Raw genomic sequence first — 15,024 nt, forward strand, 5'->3', positions numbered from 1 at the left:
TATGTATTCACTTCTTTAGCGATGAAGCCCCTAAAATTTTCTGGTGCAAGTAATTACTTTCATAAGTCCCATGCTTAGTGACAGAACGTTCACCTGTGTGCATTCTAAGTGCCACATGTCTGCCAGCATATACACTTTACCTTTTCTGAAAGGCTACAGAGGCTGCAACACCATTAAGAAAGAGGCACCACTAACCAAACACCATGAAGACCAAGGAGATCTCCAAACACATCAGGGACAAAGTTGTTGAGACATACATAAGTCAGGGTTGGGTTATAAAAAAAAAAAATCCCAATCTCTGATGATCCCCAGAGCACCATCACATCCATTATCATCAAATGGAAAGAACATGGTACCACAAAAACCGGCCAAGAGAGGGCCGCCCACCAAAACTCTCAACCCGGGCAAGGAGGGCACGAATCAGAGAGGCAGCACAGAGACCAAAGGTATCCCCACCATAGGAAATCATCTAACTTGAAGGAGCTGGAGCAGTTTTGCCTTGAGGAATGGGCAAAAGTCTAAGTGGCAAAATGTGGAAAGCTCAGAGACTTATCCAAAGCGACTTGCAGCTGTAATTGCAGCAAAAGGAGGCTCTACAAAACACTGACTTTAGGAGGATGAATAATAATGCACACTGAAGTTTTCAATGATTTTGTCCTGTTTGCGTCACAATAAAAAGAAAACCAAATGTTCGCACGTGTAGGCATGTTTTTTACATGAACTGATGCAAACTCAAAAAAACAAGGACATTTCAGGTTGTAAGGTAGCAAAACACGAAAAATGACAAAGGCGGTGAATACTTTTACAAGCCACTGTATATAGAGCCCAGATACTTTTTATTACATCTTTAACTACACCTTTCTAAGTAAAGATTATTCGGCATAAGAGCCCATGGACATGACTATAACATTTTGACAAATGTCCCCATGTTACTCTATGAGGTCGTGCACATGTCTCAGATGAGAAGAGCTGTTCTGGGAAAATAATCACAGCATGAATGAATGGCATCTGATTATCGGAAGGCATTTGCCCATTTATGTCTATGGGTCATGGAAAAAAATGGGACCGAACTCGGATGACAGAGTGCAGTCTGATGTTCACAGACTGAAAGAATGGAGAAGATGGAGATTTTGTTTTGTATTATTCTCCTCATTCGAGAAGATCAGATTAAACTCAGATCAGAGTCTGATCAGTGTGTGATTAGCATAATCAGACCAATTTTCTAGGACGAGAGAAAAATGGTCTTGTGACCCTAGCCTCACTCCAGCAAATGTGGATTTTATGTTCCATGTAATAAATAAACACTTATTGGAAACAAATCTAAGTTCGTCTGTGCTAGGTTTCCAGGTGTCGGCACACAGCAGATGCACAAGTTGTTGATGAGAAATGTAATATTAAAAGGCTCAGAAAATCCAAAAACTAAATTAGTTTATTATCAGTTAAACTGATTCCAACAATAGGTTAGGACTAAACATAATTTTCTCCGATAAATATTTTAGCCCTTCTTCTGCACTCTATTGTTATTCCCTGATCCACTCAACTGATGAATGAAACATTGTGTAAATTGTATGAAAATGACGATAAATTACGAGCAATCACTGCTTGTTACATTGGAGACAATGCTATTATTTAGAAACCACAACTATTTCAATTTTCTGGCTAAAGGGAAGAAAATAGATGAATCTAACATTAATTTACATGTTTGATTATTGTAACTTCAGGCTTGGAACATAATCTTATTGTCTGTTTCTGACTCATCAAATCTTGTAAGTCAGACATGCACTAAGGGTCCATTTTTAGCAGTCAATAATTTTGTTTCCAAATAATCATAATTTAATGGACCTTTAATACTTGAATGGATCAAAGGTGAACCTATCATGAAGAATTGATGCATTGTAATGGTATTTACTCAAGTCACTGATCGGCTAGCTTCACACCAGCATCTAAAAAAAATCATCCGATTCCCTTACAGAAAAAAATGCTAATTTTTCATCTGTTTTGTCATCCGTAAAATATCAATTTTTATACATTGGCAATTATTGAAATTTTCAAGACCAAAACAGTTTCCTATGTTAAAGAATTGCCATGTCTCCGTAAAAATTGGATACTTTATTTGGTTGATCCACATGGGATCCAATTTATTTTTTTGCCTCATCCAAAATACAGAGAAAACAAGTACCGGTACATGGTACAATTTTTTCACCAACACATTTGGACCATGTAAAAAAATGATAATTTGAACAGCTCTCTTGAATCATATTAGTCCGAGTGCTGATTTTTTTCATAGACAGCCTTAGGACAAAAAATACACTTGTGTGAACAATGCCATATGTGCCTGCTTTTTTCACTATGCCGTGTCAAAAGGTTTTTTAATGACAAGCAAGTACTCTGAATAATACCATGGAAAATGATAGCGTATAATAACTACTAGTATGTAACTACTATATTAGAGGAGCTCTGTAATTCCTACTTATGGAACTTATTGATGTGAAGCTGTAACGCTAATGCTAAAGTTGTACAGTTTTGCCCTACAGGCCTCTGAAACTTTGGGTTTATGATGTATGGTCATTGTTTTTTTTTATATTAATAAAGAACATAAATGTCTAACATGGTGCCTATAGGCGCCCAGAAGCCGCTCGGTCACATAACAAGACACTAGTACCCCTATTGAACCCTGGCACATGGGCAGCCCTGTTACAGATTGCAAAAATGCTGTTTTCCACATTAAAATATTAATATTTTGGTTTCTATCTTTGGAAGGTTAAGCCTAGATTTACTGTTAGTCTTGTGTTGAAGAGGAAACTTGAGAACTTGGGAAGGACTTGAATGAATAGAATCTACTGTATATGTAGAACATGATCACAAATGATCACAGTGTAAGGGTTCGCTCACGGGAGCGTATAACAAGGTCGAGTGCTCTACTATGTTGTATCGCATAGCACTTGACCCAATGTTAAAGTATGGGGCAGTACAAATCTGTGATTTTTTCTCATGCCGATTCAGCACGAGAAATCAATCGAGTGCATCCGATCGTTCCATGCGCACCCATACAAGTCTATGGGTGCTTGTAAAATATCATGTACTCGGATGTCATCCAAGTGCAGTCTGATTATCGCAGACTCAAACAATGGAGAAGATGGAGAAATTAAGATCTAGGTCTTCTTGTCACCTGTGCTGCATGCAAGAGAATCGGATCACACTAAAATGACACTCAACTCAAACTCTGACAGGGCGTAATTAGCATAATTGGCTTGATTCTCTTGTAGGAGAGAACATATGGCCGTCTGACCGCAGAATCACACAATTACCCAGGCTTAATATTCAGTGCTCGTAGTAAATAATTTGCACACAAATAGTGCTAATAATAAATGATAAGACACTTATACAAGGAAAGCCAAATATCACGACATTGTGTACACATCTAAAATGAAATATCAAAATATACTCACGCCATGACAATAACACTGAAGTCCAACCAGTTCCATGGGTCCCTCAGGAAGGTGAATTCTTTTAGACAGAATCCTCTTGCCAGAATTTTTATCAATGATTCAAAAGTATAAATGCCAGTGAAAGTATACCTGGTGTGCAAGAGCGTACAAGGGAAGATTGGTTACCAGTAATCCCAGTGTGGCATTTAGGAAAATCCCAACAACATGGTCACAAATATATGTCTGTGATGCGGGTGGGACGACTTATATCATATAGCTCGTGATGTAATACTGAGTGCTGGGTTGGAAAGTATCAGCTGGGTTGGAACTTCTTGTAATAAAAAATGATTGAATAGAGTATTCCCACCCATTAATTTTGCTTTCTACAGGATTATACACCCCTGTGCCTCTTTATCTAACCTTCTGGCAACATTTCGTAAAAATTATAATCTTAACTCCACTTACCAAAGCTAAAAATAAAGGTATCACTACATTTAAAGAGGTTTTCTGGGCTGAAATGAAAAATCTGCAGTCAAATCCATGTGACAGCTGACTGCCAAATTGTGACCGTGTGCAATGTACACAGTGTCGTAATTCGCATTAATTTCCCATGCGGGGCGGCGGCCATGTGACTGCATGTATGCAATTTGCATGCTTTCAGTTCAATACTGATTAGACTCTCTCTGTAGAAGAAAACTAAGAGAATCGAGTCTAGTCAGGAAATCACGTCCATTCAGTTACATGACTGCCCATCCACACAGGGAATATAACGGAATCATGACAGTGTGCACATTGCTCACTTACAATTTGGTGGTCAGCCGTCACAAATTCACAATGAGCGACTGCAGACTTTTTATTTCAGCCTGGACAATCTCTTTAACTCAGATACCACTATACCTTTCTGTCTTATTTGAAGGGCATCCCAAATCTGGCATTTGGATTTGTAAGGGTCTTTACACTGGAAAGTTGATGAGCATGGTTTTAATTTTTTTCCCAAACTGACAAACCAGCTGCTCTGCAGAGCAGCAAAATCTATTTGTTAAGGTCTTAGGGCACATTCACAAAAGTGATTACATGCAGATTTTCCTTTCTGATTATTTGGGTAGAAAATCAGTAAAAGAGTAAAAGTGCCAGCAAAGAGGATGTGATTTTCCTACAGCCAGAATTGTATTGAAGGGAGCAGAGGTCAAAATGCTCGGCCGCTACTCCGTTCATTGTCTATTTAATTGCTAGAGAAAGTCAAGTACATCGCTCCACTATTTCCAGCAGCACCGTAGACAATGAAGAGATTGGAGGACAAGAAAACGTACCACCACTCAAATCAGCACAGGGCTTTGCGGAGTTCAGTTCCCGGCATCCCTGAGCCATGGTCTCAAGACTGCTGCGAGTTCCAGTTGTTGGACCCCAGAACTCAACAATTTATCTTCTATGCCATGGATAGTAGATAACTTGTAACTTTGGGAATAATCTTTTAATGGGTAAAAGTAGACTTTACATTTATTTATTAATGCTGCTTTAAACTTGACCAACTTAAAACCAAACTAGGTAGATCCCACTTTTTGGTTGGCTTACATTACGCAAATATTTTGCAGCTAAACAGACCCATTGGCGTAAGCCACATCCTGTCCAATTCCATTGAAGCTACGTATACACAATGAAATTTTGGGGAGCTTTTGACGCTACATATTATATCTGAGTCAAAAACTCGGTGTCTTCCAGATCCAGCATAGTGGATGGGATTTATATAAATCTCACACCCATTGTGTTTCTTTTTCATTCCGCATAAAACGACTTGCGGTGTGTGTTTCAAATCTGCAGCATATCAATTTTGCTTGCGGGTACACCTAGTTTTCTGTTCAGATTTTCCCCATAAACTTGCATTAGATGCAGAAAATCCACAGGTAAAAATCCACTTGGATTTTTAGTGTTTTTTACTGTGTCAGAAAGGAACCAGAAACGCATGTAATCCGCACCTAGGTACGTCAATAAACAGGGAGCGTCAAAAAGAAAATGGCTTATGACATACAATAATGAGACAAAAAAAAATGCAGCATCAAAAACACGATAAAAACGCATGTAAAAAACGCAATAAAAAAACTAATTTACATAATAGGTGCAAAAATTCTTCAATGTCAAAAGCTCATCGTGGGAATGTAGCTCCATTTTTATGGCAATTCTACCCATAAAATATCTGCTTGCAATGTTTGTAGATGTTCAGTACCTGGGATATACGTGTATTGGGAAATCTATTTGTGTTTAATAAAAACATAAATGAATAAATACAAAATATATTAATTATAAGGAGCAAATGTAAGACATATAGAGCACATCAGGGCTGATAAACATCAAGCTTTAATTCTGTCGGTAAAATAGTTTCGATTAACTGACACTCCATGCAGATATTATTGCATAGTTAATCATGCACATGCTGAACAATATTAATAGTGTCTGTCTGTTAAGTAGACGACGTTGAGGACATGAGTCTGCAAATAAATGGAAGCTTCAATCCAGCATCTCCGTATGGACTGGCAATAATTAGATCAAGCATGGGCGCCACATCCTGCAAATCAATTCATTAATGAGCATAACCTACATAGGGAAATGGAACCTCAATGTATCATGGTGAATTGTGCTTTCTTGTTATGCAGTATGGTTTACACGAATCATACCTCTCAGCTCTTAGCAGGGTTACATAGAAAACAGTGTCCACGAGTACCTAACCATTTATGCATCTGCTTTTATAGCAAACAGTACCATAATATTTATGTTTTCTGTCTAGGGTGGTCAGTGGGGCTCACCATCTATTCTGTCCCATGCCAAAAAAAGTGTCCAAAATTTCCAACATACATCTGCATTCTGCACTGATAAAATACATCATAATGGCACAGTCACTGATTTGCTATATGTCCATTTTTATTCGCAAAGTAGAGAGTAATTAATGCCTGATTATGGAAGAGATGTGGGTGTTTTCTACAGGGGAGCACTATACAATTACTCCTAGAAATTTGGTAGAATTTTACGACTCCCTTTTTCATGCTGTGGACATTGTTGTAAGCAATGTTGTGTGGATGCTAGTGTTGTGTTCACATTAGTATCTAGCCGGAAATACTGTATGGACACCGCAGTGTAAACTATGCACAAGTTGTGAATATAAATGATGTAACAGGGGGTAGAACAATATAAGGTGCAATATTTGCTGTCTTGGAACCTAAGGGTACGTGTCCACGTTCAGGATGGCCGGCAGTTTGGACGGAGCGGCAAAATCGCTCCGCCCAAAGCTCCACCCCCTTCTGGGGACGTGATGATGCCGGATGTGTTCATTGCACATATCCGGTATCATCACACCCCACACATAGGGCCCTGAGTTATACCTTGCGGCGGCACAGCGTCGCCGCAAGGTAAACAGATATGCTGCGATCTAAAAAGACGCGCCGCATGTCCGGAATCGCAGGGCCGCCGGATGCGTGTTACCACACATAGTGGAGACGGGATTTCATAAAATACCCTCCACTATGCTGTAACATCTGGACGTTGCGTGTTTGACGTTGCGTCTCTATGCAGCGTCAAACACGCAGCGTTTCCTGAACGTGGAAACATACCCTTAGAGTGTTTTTTCTAATGACCAAGCAGGTGGCATTGGTGTCGATTAGTACCATCCCAATAGCACCATTGATAAACATTTCGTAGGTTTTGTTCAACATCGCATTTTTGTCATGTTTTTTTGACATCAGTAAAGAATATTTTTTAAATCGACTGCACATTACTTATTTTTTCCTTGCAGATTTGAAGCAGTTTCAGATCTGCAGCATGTCAATTTTTTCAGAGAGCATTTTTCACCCATGCTAATGAATGGGAGAAAAAAAACCCACAAAAATAACATGGCAAAATCATACATTTTTTTATGCAGCGTTTTTCAGACAAAAAAGGCACCTGACACTGGACACGAAAGATCTTGAAGAAAAAACAAAACTTGAAAGGAATGTTTAAATGCCTTTTATGCACGATAATGGGACAGTGAGCCTGTGACTGATGGCTGGCCTAAGCCCTGTCTGCTTATTATGTAGGAAAGACTTAATTAGGTTGTCCACTTTTTCATTGATGACATACCCTTAGGATCGGTCATCTACATCTGATCGGCCGGGGTCCGACAAACCCACTTCCGCCAATCTGCTGTTATATCGGCGGCGGTAGCCTCCAGCGGGAAATACTCACTTGCAGAGCTGCTCTGTCTTCTGATAGTAGGTGCACATTCGAATCAATAGGAGGTGGATGTGCAGTACCCAGCAATTGCCACTATCAGAAGACGGTGGAGCTCCACAAGTATTTCCAGCTGGCAGCTGCCAACACTGATAGAAGTTGATCAGCAGGGGAGCCCAGTGTCGGAACCTGGCCCATAAGACACTGATGACCTAGCCTAAGGATAGGTCATCAATGAAAAAGTAGTGGACAACTTCTTTAAATATATATTGTCCTACTGCAACAAGGCAGAGAGGGAGGCTTCTGCTGCAGCCTGCTGGCTTATAACCACACAGGACAGCAAGGAGAAGCATGGGGATTTGGCTGAGCTTCGGCAACAGAGGGAAAATTTCTTGAATTTCTAAGTAGATCAAAGAAAAGGAGAACATTAAAGGAGAACATGATGGGATAATTTTTTTGTACATTTTCTGTGTTTAGTACTTCTTTAATAAAGAAAAACTGTGAGACTAATTTAGATTGATTACTATTGGAAATGTCCTTTGTAATCCTAAAAATAGTTTCAACTTTTGAGCATTGTCTATCACTGAGAGTCATATTCAGTGGAAACAATGTAGACAGGAAAGTACTATCAATAAACCCATGAGGAAAATCAATACATATAGAGTACTTTGGAAAATGGCACAGCGGAGACAGCCATATTGTGGGCTGAAATAACGTTAGACTGCAAGGTGCTTTTGTCTGATGCTTGCAATCTCACTATATTTACATTCATCCCACAATATGCCAGAATCAGATTATATTATAATATATTATATTATAGAGATATGCAAATTGCTCACCTTTTGGGGTTGTTTTAACCCACAATTGAGGACTCAGAGTGTGACAGCTGCTGTAGTACCCATAGGTCAGAAAATCCCACCATATAGACCAATTGGTAGGAGGACAGGAGTAGTAGTCTGCACCTCTGTGCTGTATTCAAGAAATCCAGAGAACGAGGTAGAAATTGGATCATGTGGTTTATTCTCAACGCGTTTCGAAGTTGGACCAACTTCTTCATCAGGACAACCACAAAATTAAAAATGCTAATGAAGAAGTTGGTCCAACTTCGAAATGCATTGAAAATAAATCACATGGTCCAATTCCTCTGGATTTCTTTAATACAGGACAGCAGGGAGGACTACTACTCCTATCCTTCTACCAATTATTCTTCTATGTTCTTCACATTCAGAAAATAGAAAAAAGTTCATATACCGTGCTGTGAGCCGTCACCAGCGCCCTGCATACCCCCATCCTAAACTGATGGTTATCAGTGTATTAACCCGACTGGTTAAAATACTCTATGAGTACACATCTGCATTTGTCTCTGCAACTTGTAGCCCAGTCGTTTTTCCACAACATAATTAAAATTGATTTTCGTTTTCGGAGTTCCTGCTGCATATGTGCCAGACACAGACATCAGGTCACTTATTAACCAATTCATTTCCATGGGCACAGCTATAGATTGCACATGACTAGCATGCTTTTCAGCCACTCTTTACTAAGAGGACTTCCACAGATGGGTATATAAGACCACAAATAGTGATTTAAAGGAGCACTAAACCTCCATGTCTGGCAGAATATAATAGGGGTATCTAATATTTTTCACATATATCATGTATGTTCATATTTGTACCTTGTGATAAAGGATGGGTCCATTTTTAGTGACATCTTGCTAATGTTTCCGTTGAACGACTCTTCAATTAAACTTTTCTCAGATAATAGGAAACAATAGATTGTCACCTGTCAATATGGGCCAGAAACGTATCTACTAAATATATGGGTTTTGATAGAATCGCTGAAATGTGCAACAACAGATGAGCCGTTTCACAAATTTGTGCCCTCGTAATGGGGATTATTTTTAGGCATCTCATTCTAAATTTCCACTAAATCTGTGCTATAAGGGCAACTCTAAAAGTCTGGAAATATAGGATTTAGAGCGTTCTTGCTTGCCACAGAGTTTCATCACGGTTTGATAAATCTAGATATGAAATTAATCAGGTGTGTAGGTGGCAGATATTTGTACAGTGCTGTCGGATCAGATCCTTTTTAAAAGCTTTCCTACAGTCCGGAGTTTGCTCCCACCTCCTGTAATCTACATTGAGCTGAATCCTGCCCTGTATGCTGAGCCCAGGTGCCTACGCTTAATTTCCCTGCAAAGATGGTGCTTATAAAAGCTGTGTTTAATATATATGTTGGTTTACAGTCGGGTCCTCCACTGTAGCTTGTATCCCGATTGCTCCAAAGTGTCCTTTTTTCAATATAGAATAAGCAGTTGTGTGTGGAATGTGAACGTTACAGCTTTTTACTCATTATAGAAAAATGGTGTATGTTGTAAATTAGACAGGCTGGAGCGAGCCGCCCGCCCCTCCCCCCCCCCCGGGCGGCGTAGGTGGAAGCCGCCATGACAGGGGGTTTGGAGCAGGCGACAAGTGGTGGGGGCGTGTCGTTCGTTCCAGGGGGAGGGGTAGTGGTGGAGAAGGGGATGATGGGAGCGGGGGGTGGAGCGGTTCACTTCCCGCTCTACAGAATCTGGAGCAGGAGGGAGCATCCGTTCCTCCTGCAATGGCGGCCATAGAAAGAGTGCTTTCGCAGTTGCGGGCGGCGGCGGCGTCGCAGCCGCCCGGCTGGCTGGAGGCACAGGTAGCAGGGGTATTGAGCGGTTCCAGCGGTGGCGGCAGCAGCGGCGCTGATCCCTCAGCGGCTGGGCCTGGCGAGCGGCGGTCCAGGCGCGTGCGCCCCCCTCAGCGGCTATCCCCCGATGCTGCCCCGACTCCCCAGCGACGGCGCAGGAGCCCCTCTCGGGACCCTCCGGGCCGCGCGCCTGCGTGTAAGCGCCCCAGCAGGCCGCGGTCCGGGAGGAATCCACCTGCTGCGCTGGGGCCTGCGGCGGCAGTTGGGCCCTCTCCCTCATCCACTGGGGGGTCTGGTCCCACGCGCGCCAGAGCGGCTGCTGGACGTGGTATGGGCACGGCGGGCCGCGGCGGTTACGCCTGCCCCGGGCGGCCTGGTTCCGGCGGCGCCACGAGACAGCGGGGGAGCATCCTAGTTGCAAGCGGCGCCCCAGACTCGGCGGGGCTGCCAGACTCAGCCGGGGCACGCCATTCCCCCCATGCACCTGCGATCGGGCCCGCACCACTCTATGGGATGGCGGCAGGTGGCAGCGCTGTGGTCAGCGGGTCCGGGTCTGGGCCCGACGGATTCCTGGCGGCCTCCTGGAGTGATGGAGTCGGCTCGGTCCCCTCTGCTGGGGGCGGAGAAGCTGGATCGGTGAGGAGTGAGGTCCACGTCCGGGTGGACGCACAGACGGCTTCGCAGGCAAGAGACGGCGGGACGGCGACGACGTCTGCGGCTGGGGGGACTGCAGCTCCCCTGCAGCCTGGTGAGAACCATTCTATGTTTTGTTTGTCCCCGGCGTTGTCGACGCCGATTATGACTGCGGTTGATCGGGTTGGGGGGTGTGTGGAGCGCGGCGAGGGAGTCGCGGTGCGTGGGGATACGAGTCGGGAAGGAGTGGGTGAGTTGCTGTCGGGGGTGCGGGAGTTGTTGTCACGGTTGAACAGTGGTAGGGCAGGGCCGTCCCCTTTGTCAGCTTGGGTCGGATCGTCCGATTCAGGGTTAACGTTGTTGGGCAGCGGTTCAGGTCGGCTGAGCCGGTCTCGGTGTCAGTACAGACGGAGAAGGAGAAGGAAGGGGGTATTCGGCTGGATGATAAGGCACGTGGTGAGGTGTATGTGTGCTTTGAAGGGCCGTTGGGGGCGCATTTGAAGAAGGAAGTGCGCGAGAAGATTTGGAAAGATGAGTACGTGGAGATATTTTCACTGTTACCACTGGAGAAATTTAACTTGGACAAGAATAAAAAAGAGGATAGTAAGAAGGAGGATGAGGAGAAGCGGCGTTGGCGACTTATTCCTCAGACGTTTGTGAACTGGCTTCAGGCATTTGCGATTTTGGCAAGTGTTATTGGCGAAAAGGCTCCCGAGAATTGCTCAGCCTTGTTTTGTTATATGGATTCCATAGGGGAGGCGCATAGGGTTTATGGTGGTCGAGCATGGTCAAGGTATGATGAGCAGTTTCGGCAGCGGAAGGCGGTTCGTCCAGCGATCAGATGGGATCAGAAGGACATCGGTTTGTGGTTACGCGTAATGGCGCTGACGAAGTTTGGTCAATCCTTTCAAGGGGGGGCCGGAACTTCCGGCCAAGGCTTTGGACAGGGTTCCTCTGCGGGAGCCGGGGGTCAGGCGGGTCAATCCGGAAGTCAGAAGCATGGCGTGTGTTGGCAGTTCAACGAGGGCCAATGTAAGTTCGGGGCGACTTGCAAGTTCAAGCATTTGTGCTCGCACTGCAATGGTGCCTCCCACGGAGCCTCCAAATGTTTTAAGAAGAAAGGGAAACCTGAGGGTAATCCCAAAGGGGGCGACTCCGGTGAGGTTGGACGCGATGGCCCCCTATCTAAATAGGTATCCCGATAGGGAGGGGGCAGAGTTGCTCCGGGCTGGGTTTGATGTTGGTTTTTCTATACCGGCTCCGGGTTTTGCGATACCACCGACGCTGAAGAACCTGAAATCGGCCGGGTTGCACGCTTCGGTGGTGTCTGAAAAGTTGGGCAAAGAGGTGGCGTTGGGGGGGATGTCTGGTCCTTTTCTTACCCCCCCTTTGGAGGATTTGGTTGTGTCACCCCTGGGCGTTGTGCCCAAGAAAGAGCCGAATAAGTTCCGGCTCATTCAGCATTTGTCATACCCGAAGGGGAGGTCGGTTAACGATGGGATTGATCCGGAGCTTTGTTCGGTGGTTTATACTTCATTTGATGAAGCAGCCAGGTGGGTGCGCATTTGCGGCAAGGGAGCGTTGTTGGCCAAGACTGATATTGAGTCGGCCTTTCGTTTGTTGCCCGTTCATCCCGATAGCGTGAGGTTGTTAGGCTGTTATTGGGACGGTGCGTTCTACGTTGATCGATGTTTGCCGATGGGCTGTTCACTGTCGTGTGCTTATTTCGAGGCTTTCAGTTCCTTTCTGGAGTGGGCGGTGCGGGATGTGTCCGGTTTAGACTCAGTAATTCATTATTTGGATGACTTCTTGTGTATAGGCCCTGGGCAGTCTCAATGTTGTGAGGTCCTGTTAAGGACAGTTGTTTGGGTGGCGGAGCGCTTCGGGGTCCCGTTGGCACCGGGCAAGACGGAGGGCCCGTGTACGAGCTTGTCTTTTTTGGGCATTGTCATCGATTCTGAGAAGTGGGAGTTTAGGTTGCCGGTGGACAAGGTTTTGGGTTTGAGGGACGAGGTGGCGCGAGCTAGGCGTGTGAAAAAATTGCCACTGCGTGAGGTGCAGTCGCTCTTGGGGAAGTTGAATTTTGCGTGTCGAATTATTCCCATGGGGAGAATTTTTTCACGTAGATTGGCCAGTGCTACGGCCGGGGTCACCGCCCCGCATCATTTTGTGCGTTTGTCAGCTGAGCACAAGGCTGACTTGGAGGTTTGGGACCGTTTTTTGTCCTGTTACAACGGGCGTTCATTGATGATGGAGGAGGCAGTGGGCAATGCTGATTTAGACTTGTTCACTGACGCTTCAGGCGGTATTGGTTTTGGGGCCTTTTTTGGGGGCCGTTGGTGTGCGGCCAGGTGGCCAGAAGCCTGGGTTGAAACAGGTTTGGTGCGGAACATCACGTTGTTGGAAATTTTTCCGATTTTGGTGGCGGTGCGGATCTGGGGCGACGAATTTCGGAACAAAAGGGTGCGCTTTAACTGTGATAATATGGCTGTGGTGTGCGCCATTAACAGTTTGACGACGGCGTCTCCCCCGGTGATCAGAGTGCTTCGGCAGTTGGTTTTGTCTTGTTTACACCTGAATGCTTATTTCACAGCTTCACATGTGCCTGGTGTTAATAATTGTGTTGCCGATTCTTTGTCTCGTTTCCAGTGGGAGCGTTTCCGGTCGCTGGCGCCGGATGCCGAGGAGACAGGCCTGGAATGCCCGGCGGAACTTTGGAACGTGGTGTCCGGGCTGCAGAGCCTTTAATCCAAGCGTCTTTAGCCCCAAGTACGTGGTCGGTTTATCAGGCGGTATGGAACAGTTGGGAGAGTTGGCTGGCGACTTATGGTGTCGGGAGTACGGGTTTTGATCAGGTGGGGGCATTGTTGCTGTGGTTGAGACATGGGGCGGATCAGGGATGGTCGGCAGCGAAGGTGGATAGGACGATTGCGGCTTTAGCCTTTGGTTTCAGGCTTCGGGGTTTTCAGGACGTGACAAAGTCCTTTCTGGTGAAGCAGGCTGCGAAGGGGCTGAGAAGATCAGGCAGCCGAGGAGATTGTAGGCGCCCGGTGTCCTTTGAAATGTTGGAGCGGTTGGGGGCACGTTTGAGTGACGTATGCGTTTCCAGTTTCGAGGTTGCGCTATTTCGCTTAGCTTTTTCCTTGGCCTTTTACGGAGCGTTGAGGATTGGGGAACTGGTGTCGCCCACTACGGTTCGTCAAGGGGGCCTGTGGGCGGTGGACGTTTTTGTTTCCGATGGGTCAATGCAGTCCTGGATTCGGAAGTCTAAGACAGATCAGATGGGGCGGGGTAAAAAGGTTGTTTTGGGCGCAGTTCCTGGTTCTGTTATGTGTCCTATTCGTTGCTGGCAGGTTTTTGTTAGGTTGCATCCGCGGGGTGATGGGCCTTTGTTGTGTCACGAGGATGGGTCTTTCCTGTCCAAATATCAGTTTGTAGCGGTTTTTCGGCAGTGTTTAAAGGCCATCGGGGTAGATGCGGCCAGGTTCGCCTCCCATTCTTTCAGGATTGGGGCTGCCACCGAGGCGGCACGAAACGGGTTGGCTCCGGAGGTGGTGCAAAGAATTGGGCGGTGGGAATCCGGCCGCTATCGGAGTTATGTGAGGCCTTGAACATCTGGGAACGGTTGATATTTTGCGTGTGTGGGCTTTTGGTCTAAGTTGTTTATGTTTTTCAGGTCCATCCTCGTTGTTGGTGTGGATCGTCGGCCACTCATATGTGTACTGGGGCGCGAGACGGGCCGACGTCAGGCAGGATGGAAGACAGCTCGGGTTTTCCAGGGACGTGGCCGTCATCAGGTGGTTGGGGTTTCGGGGTTTAAGTTGGAACAGAGTCCTGGAGGAGGTACACAATGGCATTCGTCTGGATAGGCCTCCTGACATTTTGGTTCTGCACGTTGGGGGAAACGACCTGGGAATTCGTCCTTGTCGAGAGTTGATACGGGACATAAAACACGACATGCTCCGGCTATGGGTTTCGTTTCGGGAGATGTCGATCGTGTGGTCCGAGATTGTTCCTCGTACATCTTGGAGGCACGCCAGGTCGGTGGAGAAGATAAATAGAGCCCGGATTAAGGTGAACCGGGCCGTGTCGGGTT

At 45.3% G+C, this 15,024-nt stretch overlaps 1 protein-coding gene across 1 annotated transcript in view; it reads right to left on the reverse strand.

The window, feature by feature from the left end:
* LOC138641943 (sodium channel protein type 5 subunit alpha-like) overlaps positions 1-15,024 on the reverse strand; it is a 476,947-nt gene that overhangs the window by 307,502 nt on the left and 154,421 nt on the right. Inside the window, exon 5 of the mRNA XM_069729776.1 lies at positions 3,450-3,578. Coding sequence (XP_069585877.1) covers positions 3,450-3,578 — 129 coding nt within the window. The remainder of the gene's footprint in view (positions 1-3,449; positions 3,579-15,024) is intronic.

This window comes from Ranitomeya imitator, chromosome 6 (assembly GCF_032444005.1).
Source record: "Ranitomeya imitator isolate aRanImi1 chromosome 6, aRanImi1.pri, whole genome shotgun sequence".
Lineage (NCBI taxonomy): Eukaryota > Metazoa > Chordata > Amphibia > Anura > Dendrobatidae > Ranitomeya > Ranitomeya imitator.